Source organism: Phoxinus phoxinus (genome assembly GCF_949152265.1).
Source record: "Phoxinus phoxinus genome assembly, chromosome: 16".
NCBI classification, from domain to species: Eukaryota; Metazoa; Chordata; class Actinopteri; order Cypriniformes; family Leuciscidae; genus Phoxinus; species Phoxinus phoxinus.
In genome coordinates this window covers 5039930-5062673 of record NC_136891.1, presented here as the reverse complement: position 1 = coordinate 5062673, position 22744 = coordinate 5039930, and the positions used below count along the sequence as shown (strand labels likewise).

General features: G+C 39.3%; 3 protein-coding genes across 3 annotated transcripts; all 3 read left to right on the top strand.

The window, feature by feature from the left end:
* Positions 1-3773: 3773 nt before the first annotated feature.
* LOC306983650 (trace amine-associated receptor 13c-like) lies at positions 3774-4799 on the top strand (the record flags this gene model as incomplete). The annotated part of the gene is made up of 1 exon (XM_079584206.1): positions 3774-4799. One exon carries the CDS (start codon positions 3774-3776, stop codon positions 4797-4799), a length of 1026 nt encoding a protein of 341 aa, XP_079440332.1.
* Positions 4800-8487: 3688 nt separating this feature from the next.
* Positions 8488-9974, top strand: LOC306983649 (trace amine-associated receptor 13c-like; the record flags this gene model as incomplete). Its single annotated transcript, XM_079584205.1, has 2 exons — positions 8488-9217; positions 9811-9974. The coding sequence occupies 2 exons, from the start codon at positions 8488-8490 to the stop codon at positions 9972-9974; spliced, it is 894 nt and encodes a 297-aa protein (XP_079440331.1).
* Positions 9975-17012: 7038 nt separating this feature from the next.
* LOC306983413 (trace amine-associated receptor 13c-like) lies at positions 17013-17993 on the top strand (the record flags this gene model as incomplete). Its single annotated transcript, XM_079583767.1, has 1 exon — positions 17013-17993. One exon carries the CDS (start codon positions 17013-17015, stop codon positions 17991-17993), a length of 981 nt encoding a protein of 326 aa, XP_079439893.1.
* Positions 17994-22744: the final 4751 nt, after the last annotated feature.

The following is a 22744-nucleotide window of genomic DNA, read 5'->3' as shown; positions in this document are numbered from 1 at the left end:
AAGGAGGCTGTGAAAGTGGAGTTGTGAGTAGATGAGTTTCTGTCCTGTCTGATGACATTTCATTTGCAACCTCTGTAGTCCCATTTAAACATATTAGTCCCATTTGTTAGCTAATTTGTTGTTTTAAATAAAAACACATAAGAGGGTATTACTGATGATTATTATTTTATTTTTTTAATAAAACATGAACAAATGAGCTTGTGTTTGCCAAAGACCTTATTTCAAGCACTTAACCAACAACCCACTAAAAAAAAACTTCAGAACAATGGAACTGTAAGTGCTAAAATGCTAACCCGTTTCTGGGTTTTGGCCTACAAAATTATGTCAGCCCTGCACCACTCTTTTATGTGTGACAAAATACATATTGCATCCCAAATTATGAACAACAAAAAAAAGAATATCAATTATAACACAAAATAAACATAATTAATAATAATGTTACATTTATAAAGCGCTTTTTCTGGGACCTCAAAGCACTTCACATATGGAAAGGGGGGAATCTCCTCAACCAACACCAATGTGCAGCATCACCTGGATGATGTGACGGCAGCCATATTGCGCCAAAACGCCCACCACACATCAGCTTAAGACAAGTTCACACTACAGGATTTTAAAACGTCGGGCTGAACTGTGCGGTTCACACTACATGACTTGCTCTCTGTGAAATCAGGAGTGTTCAAGTTGGTTAGCTGTTCACACCACACTACACAACCTGATTGATCCGCAACAGAAGGTAACGCACTACACGAGTTGACAACAACTCTGTCACCCAACGATTATATCTTGTCTACAAACCACGTTTTGTCATGAAAAATCACGCTTTAAAACGAACTGGAAATGACGCAATACAGCACGTGCGCCACTACCCAGCAAAGAAGAACACAAGTACACAACACGCTAGTCTTTGTTTGAATATGGACGTCAGACAGAAATTAGTGCTGCAAACTGTTTGCGCGATGATTTACTCTGAAAAAAAAAACAAGTATTTTCCCGGTGACCTCAACCCATGCCTTGCTCTGATTGGCTGTAGCTCATGACATCACATGTGGTTGAGTCATGCGACAGCTCCGGATATCTAGCATGCTAGATATTTTTCTGGGCTCGGCGACGCGTCTGCGAGGCGTCTGCGAGCGTCTTTGATGCGTTGTTGGCTCCTTCATACTAACAGATTGGCGAGCGTTCATCGGCCGCTAATCCCCCGTGATTTGCACGCGTTAACACCCCGACCTGCCGGCGAGCTCAATGATTTTCAAATCGGGCTTAAATCGGGCTTAAAATCCTGTAGTGTGAACTAGGCATTACTGGTGGAGAGGAGACAGTGATGAAGCCAATCAGTATATGGAGATGATTAGGAGGCCATGATGGACAGAGGCCAAGGGGTGTCACGGATTGGTACAATAGTGAAGCGAGGATTCAAGTGCTGATGAAGGATATTTATTAAGTAAATAAACAAAACAAAAAAACTACAAACAAAGACTCCCCGTGGGGGAAACCGAGACAGGCATCTAGCACAAACATGAAACACAAGGGAACATAGATAACGAACCAGCACAGGACTGCAAACACAGGGAGACTAAATAGGAAGCAAACAAAAGAAGGTAACGAACAAGGCAGGTGGGGCAAATTAATCAATAAACAGGTAACAAGATGGGAGGGGCCAGACAATTGACAAGAGAGCACATGACACAAGGAATACAAGACAAGCCATGTGCTCACAACAAACCAGACTAAACACAAACACATGACAAACCGGGAATGTCAGAGCTCTGTCACCAAACCAGATATAATCCAAACAGAGGTGACAGAACCCTGACAAGTGGCAAATTTGGCCAGGATGCCAGGGTTACACCCCTACTCTTTTCCGAAGGACATCCTGGGATTGTTAATGACCACAGAGAGTCAAGACCTCGGTTTAACATCTCATCCAAAGGACGGGCATCAACATGAATGAACATCAGAAGGTATGTTGAAATATAGGCTACAACTAACCAAAATTATTCATGCCTCATATAATCGCTCAAGCAATGTTTCGACTGTGGAAAGACGTCAAAATAATAGCTTGTAACCATGTCACTCTAAGTTTACCTCAGAAAAACCATTTCATGTAGGCCTACATAGCTTGATAGTCAGCTATAAACTCCAGAGAGGAGCGTTCTGCTAAATATATGCACTATATTACATATTCATTATATTTTAATTTAACCTGTTCTTCATTTGTGGTCTAATGGTTAGAGGGTTGGACTTGTAACCCACAAGTCGAGGGTTTGATTCTAAATACCAGCACGAAGTGCCCTTGAGCGAGGCACCTATCCCCCAATTACTCCCCGGGCGCCGCAGTGAATCGCTGCCCACTGCTCTGAATGTGACAGGGTTCTGTGACTGTCTATAGTTTACACAAGTTCAGAAAAAAATCTTAGAAATAGCAGGTGGAGCCGAAGACCACCACAGCAGAGCAGATGGGACTGAAGACCCCCATGCTGGAGCAGGTGAAGCTGGTAGCAACCAAGGGTTGTTATAGAAAGACAAGACAGCAATGGAGACAAGGACTGAATCCGAAATCGCCCCCTATACCTTCAGATTGGGCATTATTTGAGGGAACAGCCATTTGCAGTGATGTCCGAAACTATAGTGGACGTAATTGAGTGCACCCATTCTATCCCACATTGCACCGCAATGACGAGTGTACAGCCGATGTACTCTCAACGGCTACCCAAATTCACTCACTCCTTTTCATTCACTCATTCAAGTGAATTTTATTAGTGGACTAATGTAGGGAATAGTGATTGAGGGTTTAGGGGGCGATTTCGGATTCAGTCAAGGGCAAAAGGAACTAAATACAACAGTCCATGAAACAGAGATATGAAGGACTCTCTCAGATCTCTGAAACAGAGATTCCATTGAAGGACACGGACTTAAAAGGTAACACCTTTGTTATGAGCATTGTTAAATGGGACGGTCTAGCCTACAGAGGATTGTAGTCGCCAAGCAACTGTGACAGCTGCGGTTGACGAGCGGCAGTAACGTTTTTAGGCTACTAGACTTTTTTAAGTTATATTTAACTGTCTGAATTCAAAACAGGGTTCACCATGGTCATTTTCTGTATATAAGAGTATTGCATCTTAGTAAGTCAATATGTTAACATTTGAACCACTTTAAATATTATTATTTTTTTGTATTATTAGATACTTGAGTAAGTTGAAACCCAATACTTACGTTTAAAAGTGTATTTCGGCAATTTCTCTCAAAAATAAAATCCTGTCGTCACTGGCATACAATGAATTCTGGGGTAGGCCTATAGGCAAGGCCTTGAAGGATCCATCTGTTGCATCCTTCATTTCACAGGAAACGAAGGCCGCATTTGAAGGATGCAACCTCTGAATTTGGACGCACCATCAGAGAATGGTGATAACGTGACTAATTGGCTGCTATCTTTGCTAATTAATTCCAGATATTTTTGGGATTTGCCATGACATAAACAGTAAAGCTTTCATTTCTCTTGCCATTTACACAATTATATATATATATATATATATATATATATATATATTTGTTTATGTACCAACATGTAAGATTATTAAGTACTGTACAAAACAGAAATTTTAAATAATGTCATTTCAGTCTGTATATTTTTTACTCTTCATTTTTAATGAGTGCTTGATTGTCATTTGTTGCCCTGTGATGATGTGGGAGGGTCAGAGAAGATCATGAAGAGTATTTAAAGCCCTAACTAGACTAAATAAAACAAAATTTTATAGTTTTCTGAGACAGGCAGGATGGGTTTATCTTCACAAGAATACGATCCCACTGAGTTTTGTTTTCCGGCAGTGAACAACTCTTGTTTTAAAGGCACACACCTTGTGTCCACTCAGACTGTGTTGTATCTCATATTGGTGTCGGCGATGACTGTGACTATTCTAGGAAATTTGGTGGTCATCATCTCCATAGCGCACTTCAAACAGCTCCAGACTCCCACTAATATCCTGGTGATGTCTCTGGCTCTCGCGGACCTTCTGCTTGGACTGGTGGTCATGCCTTTCAGTATGATCCGTTCTGTCAATGGTTGCTGGTACTATGGAGATACTTTCTGTTTGCTCCACTCCAGTTTCGACTTATTTCTCACATCTGTGTCTATTTTCCATCTAATTTTTATTGCTATTGATCGACATCAGGCTGTGTGTTATCCACTTCAATACCCTAGGAGAATAACCATACCTGTTGCATGGGTCATGGTGCTGATAAGTTGGAGCATGGCTGCATTATATTCATATGGTTTATTGTACTCAAAAGCTAATGTGGAAGGACTGGAAGAATTTATTGAATCCATGTACTGTGTGGGAAGTTGCACTCTACTTTTCAATGCATTGTGGTCTGTTTTGGACACGTTACTAACATTTTTCTTGCCTTGTTCTGTCATGGTTGGGCTGTATGCAAGAATTTTTGTAATTGCAAGAAAGCACATTAGAACAATCGGGGATACAAAACAGCATGAAAATGAAAGCACATTTAAAAGCTCTCAACGATCTGAGCGCAAAGCAGCAAAAACTCTCGGTGTGGTCGTGGGTGCCTTTATTATTTGCTGGCTGCCGTTTTTTATTAACTCTATGGTGGATCCTTACATCAACTTTTCCACCCCAGTTGCTCTTTTTGAAGTGTTTGTCTGGTTAGGTTACATTAACTCAACCATAAACCCCATCATATATGGCCTTTTCTATCCATGGTTTAGAAAAACCCTTTCTCTAATTATAACAATGAGAATATTTGCACCAAACTCGTCTGATATCAATGTTTTCACTTTCTGATTCCATTTCTGATCTCACTGTGCAGCACAGCTTCTTTTTGCAGATCACATAAAATACAGTGTAAAATCAGATGTTTCATCTGTGATCAATTAAAGGGTGATCTATCTAATCTTTGGCACACTTACAGTGTATTACTGTGCATTATACATGACATTAAATACAAATTGCATTAAATCAAGATAGTGTATAGGAAGTTGCAGTCTACTTTTCAGTAAAGTGTGGTCAGTTGTAGACACATTACAAACTTTTTTCTTGCCTTGTTCTGTCATGGTTGGACTGTAAGGATTTTTATAGTTGCAAAAAACATGTAAGAACAATCGGTCAGGCAAACCATAATGAAAATGAGAATGTTTTTAAAAGCTCTCAACGATCTGACCTCACATAAATAAAGAACAGTGTAAAATACTATGTGTTTTATCTGTGAAAAATATCAAAACAGTGGCCTATATAAAAATTCAACCTTTTGAAAAAAACAGAAAAAAAAAAACAGTCCATCCATCTTAGTTCAGTACTGTGAAACAGACATGACTATTTTAAACATAAACATACTGTACATAAATGCCAGGTCCAAAACCGGCCCACTCGTTTACCTGTATGAACAAAAATTAGGAAATCCTCACACATTTATAAACAGTATGTGTATAGAGTGCTGCAGTATATGTAATTTTGTAGGCCAATCCAGAAGTTCGCATCATGCTGGTTCCCTTAACAAAAATCCAATAGGATTTCTTCCCCTTGGCTTTTGAATTATTACAGAAAATAAGCTCTGTGGCTAAACAAAGTTTATGATACTTACATGTTTTGTTAATTTCAATAATCTTCACAAATGAACACCTTTTATGAATTTTAAAGCGCAAATGTAGTCCGCAGAAGTCAAAACATAAATTTAGGCTATAAATGAAACTACACCATGTAGTGTACCAACTACTCCATGTAGAGCAATTGACTTCAACGTCACCATCACTAAGCTTGAAACAACTCTTTCAGTCTTCGTTTAAAAACATTTTCCCTGAAAGTTAAGAGTAATATAGTTTGCAATGGGTTATAATCGTTTGCAAGAGCACGATTATACCCTCAAGGTGGCTGTGAAAGCGGAGTTGTGAGTAGATTACTTTTCCTGTTCAGCCTAAAAGAGAAGTAACAGCTTCTTTTTTTTAAATCCCTAGAGAGTTACTGCTGCATTTTTTATGGTAGAATAAAACATGAATGCTGAATGCTGAAAAAAAAAATTATAACACACAAAAAAAAGAATGAACATCAGAAGGTATGTTGAAATATACAGTAGGCTAGAACTTACCTAAATGTATCATGTTAATAGTAATGTCATAAATAGTAATGTACCAAATGGGTTCTAAAGTTTACACAAGTTAAGATATTTATTTTCTTGATTTTTTTTTATTTATTTTTTTTACAAGTACTGAACCTGATTCAATTTCCAAAGGAATTGAAATAAAATCGAATAGTTTGATATTTGATTTAGTCCCACTGGCTTGTGGATTAAAATTTAATCGAATCATCATATTTGCCCTAAACCTAATTTATCTCAATGGTAGTAATTCTACGTGTGCCATGCTCTGACTAGAGCAGGCGGAGCAGAGACCACAACAGCGGATGAGACAGGACTGAAGACCCCCACAATAGAGCAGGCGGAGCTGAAACCGATCATGAGATTATTTACACCCTCAATTGCCATAACAGGGAGCTCAGTAAGTTCAAAATCAGCTTCTGTAGCCATGACTGGACAGACAAAGGGTTCAAGAATGGCCTCCTTGGCCAATACTGGACAGGCAGAGAGTTCATAGATGGCCTCCTTGGCAATAACAGGGCAGGCAGAGAGTTCAGATTTGACTTTATTGGCTGTGACCGGGCAGACAGAAAGGTAATATTCAGCCTGCTTGGCCATGACAGGGCACACAGAGATAACAAGAAGCACATATAAAACAGAGTTCACAAGCGCACGCCGCCATCTCAGGAGGAGCTTTAGCGGTCGCTGCCTCCACCAGATTTGGGGGCTATGAGAACACTGGATTTGGGATCATTGGACTCGACCCAATCGCTGCTCGTACTGACCTCAGAGGTGGATCAATCACACTGTCCATCAGTCTCCTTTATCCTGAAACTGATCCAGTGATAGAGGGGATTTGTGGCAAACCATGACGTGATGAGATTTTGGTGTTGTGGCCATAATGACGTGAAGAGACGAGACTCTGGCGTGGCGACCTTGACATGAAGAGAGACTCTCGTGTGGTGGCCATGACGTGAAGAGATGAGACTCTCGTGTGGTGGCCATGACGTGAAAGGACGAGACTCTCGTGTGGTGGCCATGACGTGAAGAGACGAGGCTCTGGCATGGTGGCCATGACGTGACGAGATTTTGACGTGGCAGTCATGACATGATGTTAAGAGACTGGTGTGGCGGCCATGACGTGATGAGACTTTGGTAAAGTGGCCATGACGTGACGAGGCGAGACTCTGGCATGGCAGCCATGACGTGACGAGATTTTGATGTGGCGACCATGATGACGTGAAGAGACGAGACTCTGGTGTGGTGGCCATGACGTGAAGAGACGAGACTCTCGTGTGGTGGCCATGACGTGATGAGACGAGGCTCTGGTGTGGTGGCCATGACGTGAAGAGACGAGACTCTCGTGTGGCGGCCATGACGTGAAGAGACGAGACTCTCGTGTGGTGGCCATGACGTGAAGAGACGAGACTCTCGTGTGGCGGCCATGACGTGAAGAGACGAGGCTCTGGCATGGTGGCCATGACGTGACGAGACTCTGGTGTGGCGGCCATGACATGAAGAGACGAGGCTCTGGTGTGGTGGCCATGACGTGAAGAGACGAGACTCTCGTGTGGCGGCCATGACGTGAAGAGACGAGGCTCTGGCATGGTGGCCATGACGTGACGAGACTCTGGTGTGGCGGCCATGACGTGAAGAGGTGAGGCTCTGGCATGGTGGCCATGACGTGACGAGATTTTGACGTGGCGGCCATGACATGATGTTACGAGACTCTGGTGTGGCAGCCGTGACGAGGCGAGACTCTGGCACGGTGGCCATGACGTGACGAGGCGAGACTCTGGCACGGTGGCCATAACGTGAAGAGACGAGACTCTGGCATGGCAGCCATGACGTGACGATATTTTGATATGGCGACCATGACGTGACAAGACGAGACTCTTTATGTGGTGGCCATGACGTGACGAGACGAGACTCTTTATGTGGTGGCCATGACGTGACGAGACGAGACTCTAGTGTGGCAGACATGGCGTGACGAGACGAGACTCTGGCTGTATAGCTTTCATTTCTCTTGCCAATTACACAATTTTACTTGAAATATAATTGTTTTATGTACCAAGATGAATGATTATTGAGTAATGGACGAAACAGAAATTTTAAATAATATAATTTCAGTCTGTGAAATGGACTTGATTGTCATTTTTTTGCCCTGTGATGATGTGGGAGGGTCAGAGAATAGCATGAAGAGTATTTAAAGCCCTAACTAGACTAAATAAAACACAATTTTATAGGTTCTTGTTTTCTGAGACAGGCAGGATGGATTTATCTTCACAAGAATACGATCCCACTGAGTTTTGTTTTCCTGCAGTAAACAACTCTTGTTTTAAAGGCACACACCTTGTGTCCACTCAGACTGTGTTATATCTCATGTTCGTGTCAGTGATAACTATGACTATTCTAGGAAATTCGGTGGTCATCATCTCCATAGCGCACTTCAAACAGCTCCAGACTCCCACTAATATCCTGGTGATGTCTCTGGCTGTTGCGGACCTTCTGCTTGGATTAGTGCTCATGCCTTTCAGTATGATCCATACTGTCAATGGTTGCTGGTACTATGGAGATACCTATTGTTTACTCCACTCCAGTTTCGACATATTTCTCACATCTGTGTCTATTTTTCATCTCATTTTTATTGCTATTGATCGACATCAGGCTGTGTGTTATCCACTTCAATACCCTAGGAGAATAACCTTACCTGTTGCATGGGTCATGGTGCTGATAAGTTGGACCATGGCTGCATTATATTCATACAGTTTAGTGTACTCAAAAGCTAATGTGGAAGGACTGGAGGAATTTATTGAATCCATGTACTGTGTGGGAAGTTGCACTCTACTTTTCAATGCATTGTGGTCTGTTTTGGATACATTACTGACTTTTTTCTTGCCTTGTTCTGTCATGGTTGGGCTGTATGCAAGAATTTTCGTAATTGCAAGAAAACACATTAGAACAATTGGTGATGCAAACCATCATGAAAATGAAAGCACATTTAAAAGCTCTCAACGATCTGAGCGCAAAGCAGCAAAAACTCTCGGTGTGGTCGTGGGTGCCTTTATTATTTGCTGGCTGCCGTTTTTTATTAACTCTATGATTGATCCCTACATCAACTTTTCCACCCCAGGTGCTCTTTTTGAAGTGTTTGGCTGGTTATGTTACATTAACTCAACCATAAACCCCATCATATACGGCCTTTTCTATCCATGGTTTAGAAAAACCCTTTCTCTCATTATAACAATGAGAATATTTGCACCAAACTCGTCTGATATCAATGTTTTCACTGTTTGATTCCATTTCTGATCTCACTGTGCAGCACATGCTTCCTTTTGAAGATCACATAAAAGACAGTGTATTTTCTCTGGCACACAGTGTATTATTGTGCATTATGCATGACATTAAATACAAATTGCATTAATTCAAGATAAGTTGCAGTCTACTTTTCAGTAAACTGTGGTCAGTTTTAGACACATTTCAAACTATTTTCTTACCTTGTTCTGTCATGGTTGGACATTTTGTGAGGATTTGTATAGTTGCAAAAAAATATGTAAGAACAATTGGTAACAAACCATCATGAAAATGAGAATGTTTTTAAAAGCTCTCGACGATCTGAGCGTAAAGCAGCAAAAACTCGTGTGGTCGTGGGTGCCTTTATTATTTGCTGGCTGCCGTTTTTTATTAACTCTATGATTGATCCCTATATCAACTTTTCCACCCCAGGTGCTCTTTTTGAAGTGTTTGTCTGGTTATGTTACATTAACTCAATCATAAATCCCATCATATATGGCCTTTTCTATCCATGGTTTAGAAAAACCCTTTCTCTCATTATAACAATGAGAATATTTGAACCGAACTCATCAGATATCAATGTATTCACTGACTGACTTCTTTTCCATGTCATTTTGATTTATTGTTTTGCTCTTGTACATTGTTTTGCACTAGCACTAGCTTTCTTACTGAAATGATTTTTGCATTGTGCACAAATAATGGACAGTGTAAAAAAGTTTGAACATGGTTACACTTTTTTCTCCATTTATAAACTACTAAACACTGTCCATTTTTAGACTTTAACAAGCATTTGAAGGCTTGCCAACTATTGGCCTGTATCACAAGTCAGGGTTCAAAGTTTTCAACATCAACAAACGAAAGCAGTTCAAATTACTTCAGGTTAGATGAATGTCACAAATGAATATATGCCCACATGGCTACATGAAGTGAAAACATAAGCTTAATAAAATAGGCTTAATTAAAAGCTTTACAGGTGAAACTCTGAAAAATGAGAATATCGTGCAAAAGTTCATTTATTTCAGTAATTCAACTTGAAAGGTGAAACTAATATATTATAGACATGCAAAGTGAGATATTTCAAGCCTTTATTTGTTATAAGTTTGATGATTATGGCAGCTTATGAAAACCCCAAATTCAAAATTAGAATATTGTGAAAAGTTTTTCATAGTTGTAAGCCATAATCATCAAACTTATTGTAGTATAGTGGGTGTGTTATCGCGGGAAGTTGCGAGAGCGGGAAGTGAAGGGAACGGAAGGGAGAGTGATTTGACATGCGGATCTGAGTTCAATAAAGCTAAGATAAACCAAAAAAAAAAAAAAAATGCGGAGCTGAGTTCAATAAAGCTAAGATAAACCAAAGGCGTTGTTCTTGGACCACATCACAACATTTGGCGACGAGGATTAAAAGGGAAAATCTGTACTCTCATTGGACTACATTTGAAAGAAAGAAAAAGAAGTCGCGATGGCATCTGCACAGTTAACACCGCCAGGACCGTTTAACCTCGGAGTTGTGGATTTATACACGGAGTATAAGATGTGGAGAGAGTCGTACACTTTCTTTGAAATAGCGAGCGGATTAACAGAAGCAGAGGATAAAGTGAAAAGAGCCACATTGCTGCATTGTATAGGAGCGCCAGTACAGCGGATTTTTGCCAATCTGCCAGGTGAGAAAAATACATATGAACAAGCGGTGGCTGCTTTGGATGCATACTTCACTCCTCGTAGGAATGTCGTTATGGAACGTCATAAATTTAGACAAAGAGCTCAATCGTTGGACAAGACAGTTGATGCATTCGTGAATTCGTTGAGGGAGTTGGCCAAATCGTGCGAGTTTGGAGTCAGATATGCTGAGAGATCAACTGGTAGAAAAGAGTGTAGACAAACGGCTGCGTGACAAATTGCTGCAAGAGGAAGGATTAACTTTGGAAAAGGCGCAAATCTTTGAGGCAGCACAAGCAGAGTCAAAGATGCTGTCGGAGCAGTCAAGCAATTTGATAGACTGTCAAGTGCACTACACTAAGCAGTACACAGTGCGCGCGCAGCGAACGCATGCAAACGGACCGAGAGTAAACAAAGATGAATCGCGTGCAGACAAAGACAGGAAATGTCACAGATGCAGGTTAGCCACGCACAATTTCAATGAATGTGGAGCAAAAACAGCTAAATGCTTGTATTGTAAGAAAATCGGACACTTTGCAAGGACATGTAGAAAAAAAGAAGCAGATCAGAAGATGAGAGACAAGCCAGGATTTAAAGAAAAAAACATAAGAACTGTGCATGAGTTAGATTCGGATGATTCAGAGGAATTCATCTACTCCATCGACTCAGAAGGTAAAGAGACAGTAAAAGTGCAAGGCCAAAGAATCAAAATGATTGTGGATACAGGAAGTGGAAAAAATGTCATCAGTGAACAACTGTACAAGACTATCTTCAAACAGAAAGGCATCACTCTGTGCAAAACGAATAAGAGATTTTTTGCTTACGGACAAGATAATCCACTGAAATGCATAGGTTCCTTTGATGCTTGTTTACAATACAAAGACAGAACCATAAAAGACACCATCTATGTGATAAATGGAATTGTAGAACCACTGCTGGGGAGGAATGCATGTTTTAAGCTGGGAGTTTTACATGTGTCGGATGTGAACAAAGTGGACAATTCCCCAGACAGGTTCAGCAACCTGACCAAAGAGTATGAGTCACTATTCAAAGGACTTGGACAAATTTCAGGATATTTCCACAGAGTTACTGTGGATGAGAAAATAGTACCGGTGGCACAAGGACTAAGACGAGTTCCATATCACATGATTGAAGCTGTCAATCAAGAGCTCGATAAGATGATTGAAGATGGAATCATTGAGGAGGTCAATGAAGGTGCTGAATGGATCTCCAGCCTCTTATTGATACCAAAGAAAGACACCACAGAGGTGAGACTGTGTGTTGATTTAAGAGAGGTCAATAAAGCAGTCATTCGTGAAAGGCATCCAGTTCCTACAGTTGATAGCATTCTACAAGCGATGCAAGGTGCAAAAGTATTTGCCAAATTGGATGCCAGGAAAGGATTTTGGCAAGTTGATTTAGCAGAGCAGTCAAGAAATCGAACAACCTTTATCACGCATAGAGGGTGCTACCGTTTCAGGAAAGTTCCTTTTGGCCTTTCTAGTGCACCAGAGGCTTATCAAAAAGCCATGGACTCCATACTTTGTGGACTACCAGGGGTAGTTTGGTACATGGATGATGTAGTAGTGTATGCTGACACTGACAGTAAGCTGGAGGAAAGATTGAGAGCAGTGTTTGAAAGATTCAAAGAAAGAGGACTTAAACTGAACAAAGATAAGTGCTCCTTAGGACTAAAACAGGTAGAGGTTCTGGGTCATTTAGTAACTTCTGAAGGAATTAAACCTGATCCCAGGAAAGTGGAAGCTGTGAGTGAAGCACCTAGGCCACAAAATGTAAGTCAGTTGAGATCTTTTCTGGGTACATGTGGATATCTAATGAAATTTGTTCCTAACTTTGCCAACATCTCAGAACCACTCAGACGATTAACAAGGAAGAATATTCAGTGGGAGTGGACAACTCAGACTGAACAATCATTCAACAGCATGAAAGTAGCTCTAACAAGCGAACCTTGTCTGGCCTATTTTCAACTTAATGCACCAACATATGTGATGAGCGATGCTAGCCCTGTTGGCCTCGGGGCTATACTGCTTCAAAGACAAGACGATGGAGACAACAAACCAGTTGCTTATGCAAGTCGTTCCCTAACTGACACAGAGAGACGATATTCCCAAATTGAGCGTGAAGCTCTTGGCTGTGTTTGGGCTGTTGAACGTTTCAGAACATATCTGTGGGGAGGAAAATTTACATTACAGACTGATCATAAACCGCTTATTCACATGTTTAATCCTGAAAAAGCAACACTGCTTCCACCACGTATTCAGCGTTTAGGATGGAGGTTACAGCCATATGATTATAAAATAGAGCACATTGTCGGTAAGACAAATGTTGCTGATTCTCTATCCAGGCGTCCCTTGCCCATGACTGAAACTACTGAATATGTGGAGGATTATGTGAAGAAAGTATTGTTGGTGCAGACTCATGACTTACAGGCGCTGACAATTGAAGTGATTAAAGAGGCAACAGAACGTGATCAAATTATTCAGCAGCTCATTCAAGCAGTTCACACAAACCAGTGGCCAAATCCAGTTCCAGAAGTGTTCATTCCGTATCAGCGTTGTGCGACTGAATTGTCACTATATGATGGACTTGTACTTCGTGGAGGTAGAATTGTGCTTCCCTCTTCTTTTGTAAAAAAAGGCATTGGGACTCGCTCATGAGACACACCAGGGTGTAGTGAGAACGAAGCAGTACCTGAGGTGTAAGTTTTACTGGCCCAACATGGACTTGGACGTTGAGAGAATAGTCAGAGATTGTGCAGCATGTATAATGAATCAACCACTTCAGGAAGACCAGCCGCTGCAACCACTTGAGCTGCCCCCAAGGCCGTGGACAAAACTGGGAATTGACTTAGTAGGACCAATTCAAGGTGAATACATTCTGACTGTTATTGACTACTTCTCTTCCTTTCCTGAGGCAGTCGTAGTAGCTGACATCTCCTCACAAACAGTTATAGCAGAGTTGATGAAAATGTTTGCTCGTTTTGGGTATCCGTCAGAAGTTGTAACTGACAATGGCAGACAGTTTGTCAGTCACGCGTTTGACACATTTCTCAAGAATGGAGGTATCAAGCACATACGCGCTTCACCTTACTATCCTAAGAGTAACGGGAAGATTGAACGATTCCATCGATATCTAAAAAAGGCGTTTCAAGCATGCAAGTGTGAAAGCAAAGTGTGGAAAGAAGAGCTTCCAAAAATTCTGATGTCTTATCGTGCCACTCCTCATCGTGCTTCGGGAGAAACACCGGTATTTCTTATGTTTTCTAGAGATATTCAAACAAAGTTACCAAGCCTGGACCTGTTACAAGAACAGATCACAGAGGAAGTAAAAACACATCATCGGGTGTACAAAGAGAAAATGAAAGACAATGCAGATAAAACAAACAAAGCAAAGGATCATTCATTCAAAGTGGGAGATGTAGTCTATGTCGCAAATATGGAGCAAGGAAAGTTGGATTTTAAAAGTGCTAGGTATGTCCTTCTGAGCAAAACGTCAGACAGCTCATTTGAACTTGTAAATACAGAAGATGGATCTTTGATCAAAAGAAATGTTAAACACATGAGACATGCGTCATTGTCCGTGGATCCACCTGTTCCTGAGCTGGAGGAGGAGAGGGTTACCTCACATCTGAAAAGTGAAACTGAGCTAGGGCAGAAAGAAATGTCAAAAAAGGAAGAAAAGTTGCCAGAGACTGTTCCTGTGGAGAAGCCGTTAACGACTAGAAGTGGTCGTGTTGTGAAGAAGCCAGCTAAGTTCAAGGATATGGTCGCTTGAAGTTGTTATTTAGTTATATAGTACCTTCTGTGTTTACTTTGAAGGAAAGAAAAGTTTTTGTTTACTTAATTTAGTAGATAGGTTGTTTTAAGTTATAAACTTAAAAATTTAAAAGGGAAGTGATGTAGTATAGTGGGTGTGTTATCGCGGTAGGTTGCGAGAGCGGGAAGTGAAGGGAACGGAAGGGAGAGTGATTTGACATGCGGAGCTGAGTTCAATAAAGCTAAGATAAACCAAAGGCGTTGTTCTTGGACCACATCACAACACTTATAACAAATAAAAGCTTGAAATATCTCACTTTGCATGTAATGAGGCTATATACAGTAATTAGTTTTACCTTTTAAAGCTACGCTGTGTGATTTTTACCCCCATCTAGCTGTGAAAAGGTATACGACCATCCAGTGAATATTAGTTTTATGTTTTCGTTATTTTTTTACCATTTCATTGCTAACATCAGCTATCAGGTAACTATTTGAAACTGATACAATTTTTCATGATTCTTTGATGAATAAAAAATTAAAAAGAAAAACAATTATTTAAAAACGAAATATTTTGTAACATTACACACGTTTTAATGTCACCTTTGATAACTTTAATGAGTTTGTGTGTGTGTGTGCTTGCGTCTCATTTGTCTTGTTGATTTGCCTGTTGCGTTGCCGTCTTAATTCTCTTTTTCGCTTCCTTGGCGACTCTGATACATATCCTCGAGAATAAGAGTGATCCTCCATCAGCAACAGACTTTCAAAAATGCTTTCAGGTTTTTATATAGCAGTCTCAAGCAATCCCCCTCTTCACATTCGACACAGTGCCATCTAGTGTTAAAACACGAAAGGCGAAGCTTGAATTAACGGGTATGTCCCTCTTTGGCTAATGTACTTTCAAGATGGAGGGACAACATGGCGACCGGCATTCGAACCCTTCACCCGTATGTATTTTTTAATGGCATATTATACACTCACGAGAATACTTTATTACTTGAACGAAGTAAATATACATTAATGAGCACATATATTTTTGAAAGAACTAAGTGTTTTTAGCTAAGAATAAACTAAAAAAGTTACACAGTGTAGCTTTAAGTTGAATTACTGAAATAAATGAACTTTTGCACAATATTCAAATTTGTATATTTTTCACCTGTATAATGTCAAACATCCTGCTGTAACAATGCTGACATGGAAGCAGATGAAAACCAGTGCATTTTATTATAATAGTATCAAAAAACATGAAACCTAAACCATCAGCTAGGCTAATCCAAAGCATAAAACACAAAATGAACAAACTAGAAACTTGACTAGAAACCATAAACATGGAACAGCATTCACATTTCAATACATGGCCTACCCCTAACCCCGCCCCTAAACCTACCCGTCACTGGGGTTAAGACCAATCAGGGATGACTACGGACTATACGTGACTAAAAGACACACGTGTGGTCCGAATAACCGTATAGTTCCAAAGAGTGTTTACTGTTATAAAAAAACTGATTTGTGAGCTTTAGTGGAACTAAAGGAGTGAGAATAAACACGAAACACACGTGATCGTGACAAAATTTCTAACCGGCATGCACTGCTTCAAGTCAGGTCAGCCACCGATCGGTCTGTGCAGAGCTGCATGAAGTCGAACAAGCCTAAAGACTTATGAAAACAAGGAACACATGTGAACAAGCAAACAATGAACCAATGAGAACGTAACACATGACACGATCACATGAGGACAAGGGAATCACATGACAAAACCAGGAAACAAGGGACCATGACTACAAAATAAAAGATATGAACGTGAACCAAAACACAAAACCAATGTGACACATGCACTGATGAACGTGAACAGATATTCACAACAACAACAAAACGTTTTTGGGTAAACTATCCCTTTAAAGCCTTGTCTCTGAAACCGGGGGATATCATTTGAATTGCAATATTACTTTTTTTTATCAACATGACACAATATAAGATTGATACATAAAAATAGATTGTAGTAGTTGTATGATAATTGTAAACTCTCATGACTGTAGAATGCTTACAATTCTTGGTCACTCCCATAAACGACACCTGTCATTTGACTTATATAAGCAACCTGAGTGAAACCATCTTTAGGATTTTGGATCTGCAGTCATATCACATTAGCCTGGTCCTAATATCACATGTGCATTGAAGTTTAAAGCAGTGAAGACTTTCTCCATGGAATATCTTGAGCATCACTGCTTTCCCTTCTGGAATACAAGCTGCTCTCTGGACTTTCATTTGAATTATGTCAATGTACTGTTTTTCTTGTACATATCTGCAGTCTCTGTGCTGACGGTGTGTGGAAACCTACTTGTCATCATCTCTATAACAGTTTTCAAGCAGCTTCACACACCGACCAACCTCCTCATCCTCTCACTGGCCGTATCTGACTTCTTGGTGGGGATTTGTGTGATGCCTGTTGAAAGCGTCAGGAGCATTAACTCGTGTTTTTATATGGGAAAGTCGCAATGTCGTATCTTTCATATAATTATGTACATTTTGTTGTTTGCTTCCCTCATCAACATCGTTCTTGTGGCTATTGATCGTTATTTTGCTGTGTGTGATCCACTTCTGTATATGTCCAAAATGACAATGAGAAAAACACTGATCTGCATAATTTTAGGATGGACTGTATCCATCTGTTATAATCTTGTACCAGTGAATTTTGGACACCTAAACCTGACAGGGACAACTGTGATCTGTTTTAGAGAATGTGCAGTGGCTTTCAGCAACGCCTTGGGTTCAGCCGACTTGATAGTGAGCTTCATTGGTCCGTGTACAGTGATATTAATCCTGTATGTAAGAATTCTCGCAGTGGCCTTGAGACAAGCAAAATCCATCTCCAAATTTGCAAAGAAAAGAGTCTCTCAGAATAATCTAAAATCCTCCAGGAAATCAGAAGTGAAGGCAACAAAAACATTAAGCACAATTGTCTTAGTGTATTTCATTTGCTGGGTCCCCTGGTATATAGGTATGCTTAACATCAAACAATTTCAAAAGTCATCTGTGAAACTCACTGCTTTACTGTGTTTATTTTACACTAATTCATGCATCAATCCCTTTATATATGCAATATCTTACCCGTGGTTCAAAAAGTCGGTGAAGCTTATTGTTAGCCTAAAAATACTGCAGACAGCAACTAACCATGCAGTTTAACTTGTTTCCTGAAGACTGTTAATAGGAAATGCATGTATTTGTTACAAAAATATGTTTGCCCTGGTGAAGAAAAAATATGCTAAGTATACTTGCAGCCAGACTAATTATCAGTATACTTCAAGTGTGTTAATGATTAGTTAACTTGAAGTGTGCTATTTTAAAACAACTAATTTTGTACTAAGTATATTTTAGTAGTAATTAAATAAAGCATAACTTTAAGTGTATTTAATGTACTAAATTGGAACAACTTTAAGTATACTTAGTATACTTTAAGTATATGCCTGTAGGGACTAATTACATGTTTGATTAGTGATATTAAAGTGTACTTTATTTGTGTTACAACTACTAATACATTACAAATTCATTAAGTGTCTTCGAAACAAGCAATATACCCAGGTGAAAAAAGAAATATATTTAAATTGTACTATACTAAGTGCGTATTGAATGTATTATTTTGAAACAACTTCAAGTATATTAAGTGTATTTCAAGATATGCTTAAGATCAATTTTAAGCTATTTGCACTATATTTTAATGTATTCAATTGTGCTAGAATGTAAGCACTTCAAGTAGGTTTTGTGCATTCAAGTGTATTTACAGTTCATTAAAAATATACATTAATATGTCTTAAACTACAGTTATAATATATTTGAAGCTTAATTTTAATGTACTTCAAGAACATTTAAATAGCATTTTAGCTCATTAAAAATGTATTAGCATTACACTAATAGTTTAAAGCTGTTCTATTCAGTATTCAAAATGGTCTATTAAAAGTGCAAAAATAATTCAATATAAATGTTAAGACATACACAGACATTGAAATCAAGAAACCTTTAATATAGTATCTTGCTGTGTACATTGCAAAAATACAAAAATTGCTAAAAATACAGCAGCATATATAATCTCTTAAACAAAATACATTATAACAAAGATCAGTGAAATGCTATGGCAGAGCTATATTTATTAAAAAAATTGTCGAACATTTCAGTTATACCTGTATTACTGAAAAGTACACTTTGAATATTACATCGCTAAATAAATAAGCATCAAAATGCAATTTTCTTAAAAAAATAAATTAAAAAAAGTTACGGAAAAACAATGTGCAGAAGTGAATAATGCATTGTTTACAAACTGAGGCTTACAAATGGCTGAACCAAAGAAGAAACCGAAGAGTTTGAATCTCACATCTTCAAGTGGACAGTCACTTTGAGTACAACTCATTTTCTGCAAATGAGGGCTTGTGGTTCAGACACTTATTTGAAGACTTCTTTATCACAGGATCTGTGAAAGGGAAGAATAATTCCTATAAAATTAATCAATGATTAACATTTTTTGTATCCATGTTTGAATATATGTATAATAATTTGCATAGAAATGCATTAGAATTCCGCTGACTTCTCAGTTTACCTTTGCTAAACTTTGACTATATCCTCATCAAACTAGACATCAGTGTCCATTTTTATCCTCTTGTCTGTCGTCATTGAACATTGAACATGAGATTAGAAAAAGCCCAACACAATTTACAGTGAGCAAAGTTCAATCAAAAAGTCACAGATATATTTTTTGCAGCAATAAAGCAACCTGTGAGTATTAGAGGGTTGTATATTGATATGTGACGACTACCTGGCTCACAGTAGCAATGACATAGGGGAGACCACTCCATTTGTTAAGTTAAATCCAAAATAATCTATTAAACATTAAATTATATGATGAAATCATCATTTGAATCAATAAGTGTATCAAGTCAGTAAATTAGAAGCAAACGAAAACTAATCAAAAGTGTAGTGAAGATCAGTAAAGTGTAGACTATGTGTAATGCAAAAAGGAGTAGGATGATGCTGCCACCAGCCTGGAGGCCAGAGCAAAGCAGAGATGCGCAGCACAGAGCAACCGGATCCTAGAGCAACTGACAGGAGATGTTTTTTAACAGTCCCGCCAATCAGCTGCTGTCAGATGGACCGAAAACAGATAGCTCCCCCTTCAGCTTGGGGGGAGAGAGACGGCCTAAATATTTTCTGTTCATGGTGGAGTGAGCACACCCAGCACGGCAAAGCCGGGCGTGACATCACTCCCCCCACAAGACAGAGACCCATGTGGGACTCTGTAAACCTACATACCACTCATTACACCATTTCCCATAATCAATACTAAAAACAAAAACAAACCCAATAACAAACTACACCCAAAAAACAATAAATGACTAAACCCATTACCCTTTTTAACCTATTACCCCGAAAGACTAATGTTAGACCAAACCAAACTCTCATCACCCTTCACCCAAAATACAACAGCCCCCACAAGAAAGGACCGAACTCACCCCACCGCCAACCCACCTAATTCCCCCTACCCCCTCCTAGCAGTTTAAGAATGGAAAGACAGGGGACAAGAGAAAAGAATCAGAGACTGGAGACGAGATAGACACCCCTTAACAGTCATCACGAGCCCACGACAAGGCATCGGCCATGACGTTGTCGGACCCCTTGATGTGCCTAATAGACAGGTTATTAGGCTATAGAAAAAGATAGCATAAGGCGCTGGTTAGTATTTTGAAGAGAAGAGAGGAAAGTAAGAGGATTGTGGTCAGAGAAGACCACCACAGGGTGTAACCCACCACCAACATAAACCTCAAAATGTTGGAGTCTCAAAGGCAGCACAAATTAGACGCCTGAAATGGACACGTTGCTAACTGTCAATCACCTTTCAATAGGCCTGATTCAAAAATCTCTTCACACCTGCCTTGTTTGGTTCGATTGAATCGAACTCAAGTTTGTTTCCCCCCTTGGTGCGGATCTTTTGGGCAGGTGTGAATACAGCACTCGCACTCGGGTGCGGACCAAACAACCGAACCGAGACCCAGCTGAAGAGGTGGTCTCGGTACAGTTAGAAACAAACTCTGGTACGGTTCGTTTACGGTGTGAACATGAACCGACCCAATTGCAGAAAGCACTGCAGCTTTTTTGACAGGGTCAGATTTTTACTATAATTCGGGGTGATGAAATGCCTATGCATTAGTGTTGCAACGGATCGCAGTTGATCTATGATCCGTACGGACCAGCTGCCCCACGGTTCGGCACGCATGTGATTCGCGGATTAACTACTAAATTTATCCATCATAGACTGAACGTTTATCATTTGGACGTGTTTTTTTTTAAAGACAAAGTAACTTTATGTTCATAATGTTTTTTTCAAACTTTTCAAAGATCATTTACATCATTACAATGAAACCAAAGTGTTCAGGAAATTAGAAATATATTAAAAGTGTGCTTGTTTTTAATTATTAATAAAGTGCAAATAAATACACTTTTAAAAAAATAAACAGAATTTTCACTTCAAGTAGCCTATATTTTTCTAAAATATCTTTTTAGAAAATATACTTAAAGTTATTTTAAAGTGTGTTAAAAGTTGTATTGTAAAAATAGTTAAAAGCATGATGCTAATATACTTTTAATATATTTAAAGATAGTACAATTTTTGTTAGTATATTTGCAATGTACTATTGAAAAAGGGAATATATTTCAAATACAAGAAAGTATACTTTTTTTCACTAGGGTGTATTGGAGATCTTCTTGGCCTTCTGTTTAAAATATTATCTTTAATCTTTATACATCCTTCATTCTCTTTGCTTAGAATGACAATTCACAGAAATAAAAGACAGTAACACTATTTTTTACAGCGTCCTTGTTACTATTAAACTCTGTTACAAAGAATGTTTTGTAACTTATGTCTGTTATTTTTTTTTTAAATGTAGTGGTTCATCATGCTGGGAGATACATATGTTACATGTACTTACTTATAGTAATAACAGTAAATTATGCATAATTACATGCAACTAACCCCTTAAACAAATTATGATCCTAACCCTTTAGCAAGTAGTTGCTTAAAGGGGTGGTAAAATGCCATTTTCACAAGATGTAAAATAAATCTCTGATGTCCCCAGAGTGTGTGTGTGAAGTTTTAGCACAAAATACCCCACAGATATTTTTATATAGCCTGTTCAAGTTGTCACTTTTTGAGGGTTTGCAAAAACGCACCGCTTTGTGCCTGGCCCTTTAAACGTAAATGAGCTGCTGCAGAGGGCGGGGTTTCAAGAGCTTGTGTGTGTTAGCAGCTGCGATTACCTCACGCAGACACACTAAAATACCAGCTGCTCTGCCTTTAATATTAAAACTGAGTCAGTCAATGATGAAGAGATTTAAGAAGAAGTGACAACATGTAGAAGCAACAGGACGTCTCTGAATGGTTAGTTGATGAATTTATGTTGCTGATGTGGATTTAACTATCTTCAATTAGCATATTCTGTCATGGTAATCTATAAATCCCTCGTATAGAGGTTTTTCACCTACTGGGCGGTAAACCGGATGCGCGGCCATTATGGAGGTACTCGGATGTAAACAACAGTATGGATTGCACTGTTTATGTACTACTGAACACATTGTTACACTAATAAACCACTGAAAAAACACGTGGTAGGTGCGAAATCATATAGAGAAAGACTTAGTAAGCAGGAGAGAGCGCAAAATGTTGACAAACTAAAGTTAATATGTGGTAAAGATCCGAACGAGCTAACGTTAGCTTCTCTAGCTCTTACTGCAATTCTTCCTTCTATTTATTATCCCGGGCTACGTTCAGATTGTCAGTACAAAAAAGCACATGAAATCCGTTTCCAGCTACATCCATATACACAGGTTTCTTGTATACAAACAATACCGGATGCGCGCGCATCCAAGAGGCAAGACCGCTATATGTTATGCCG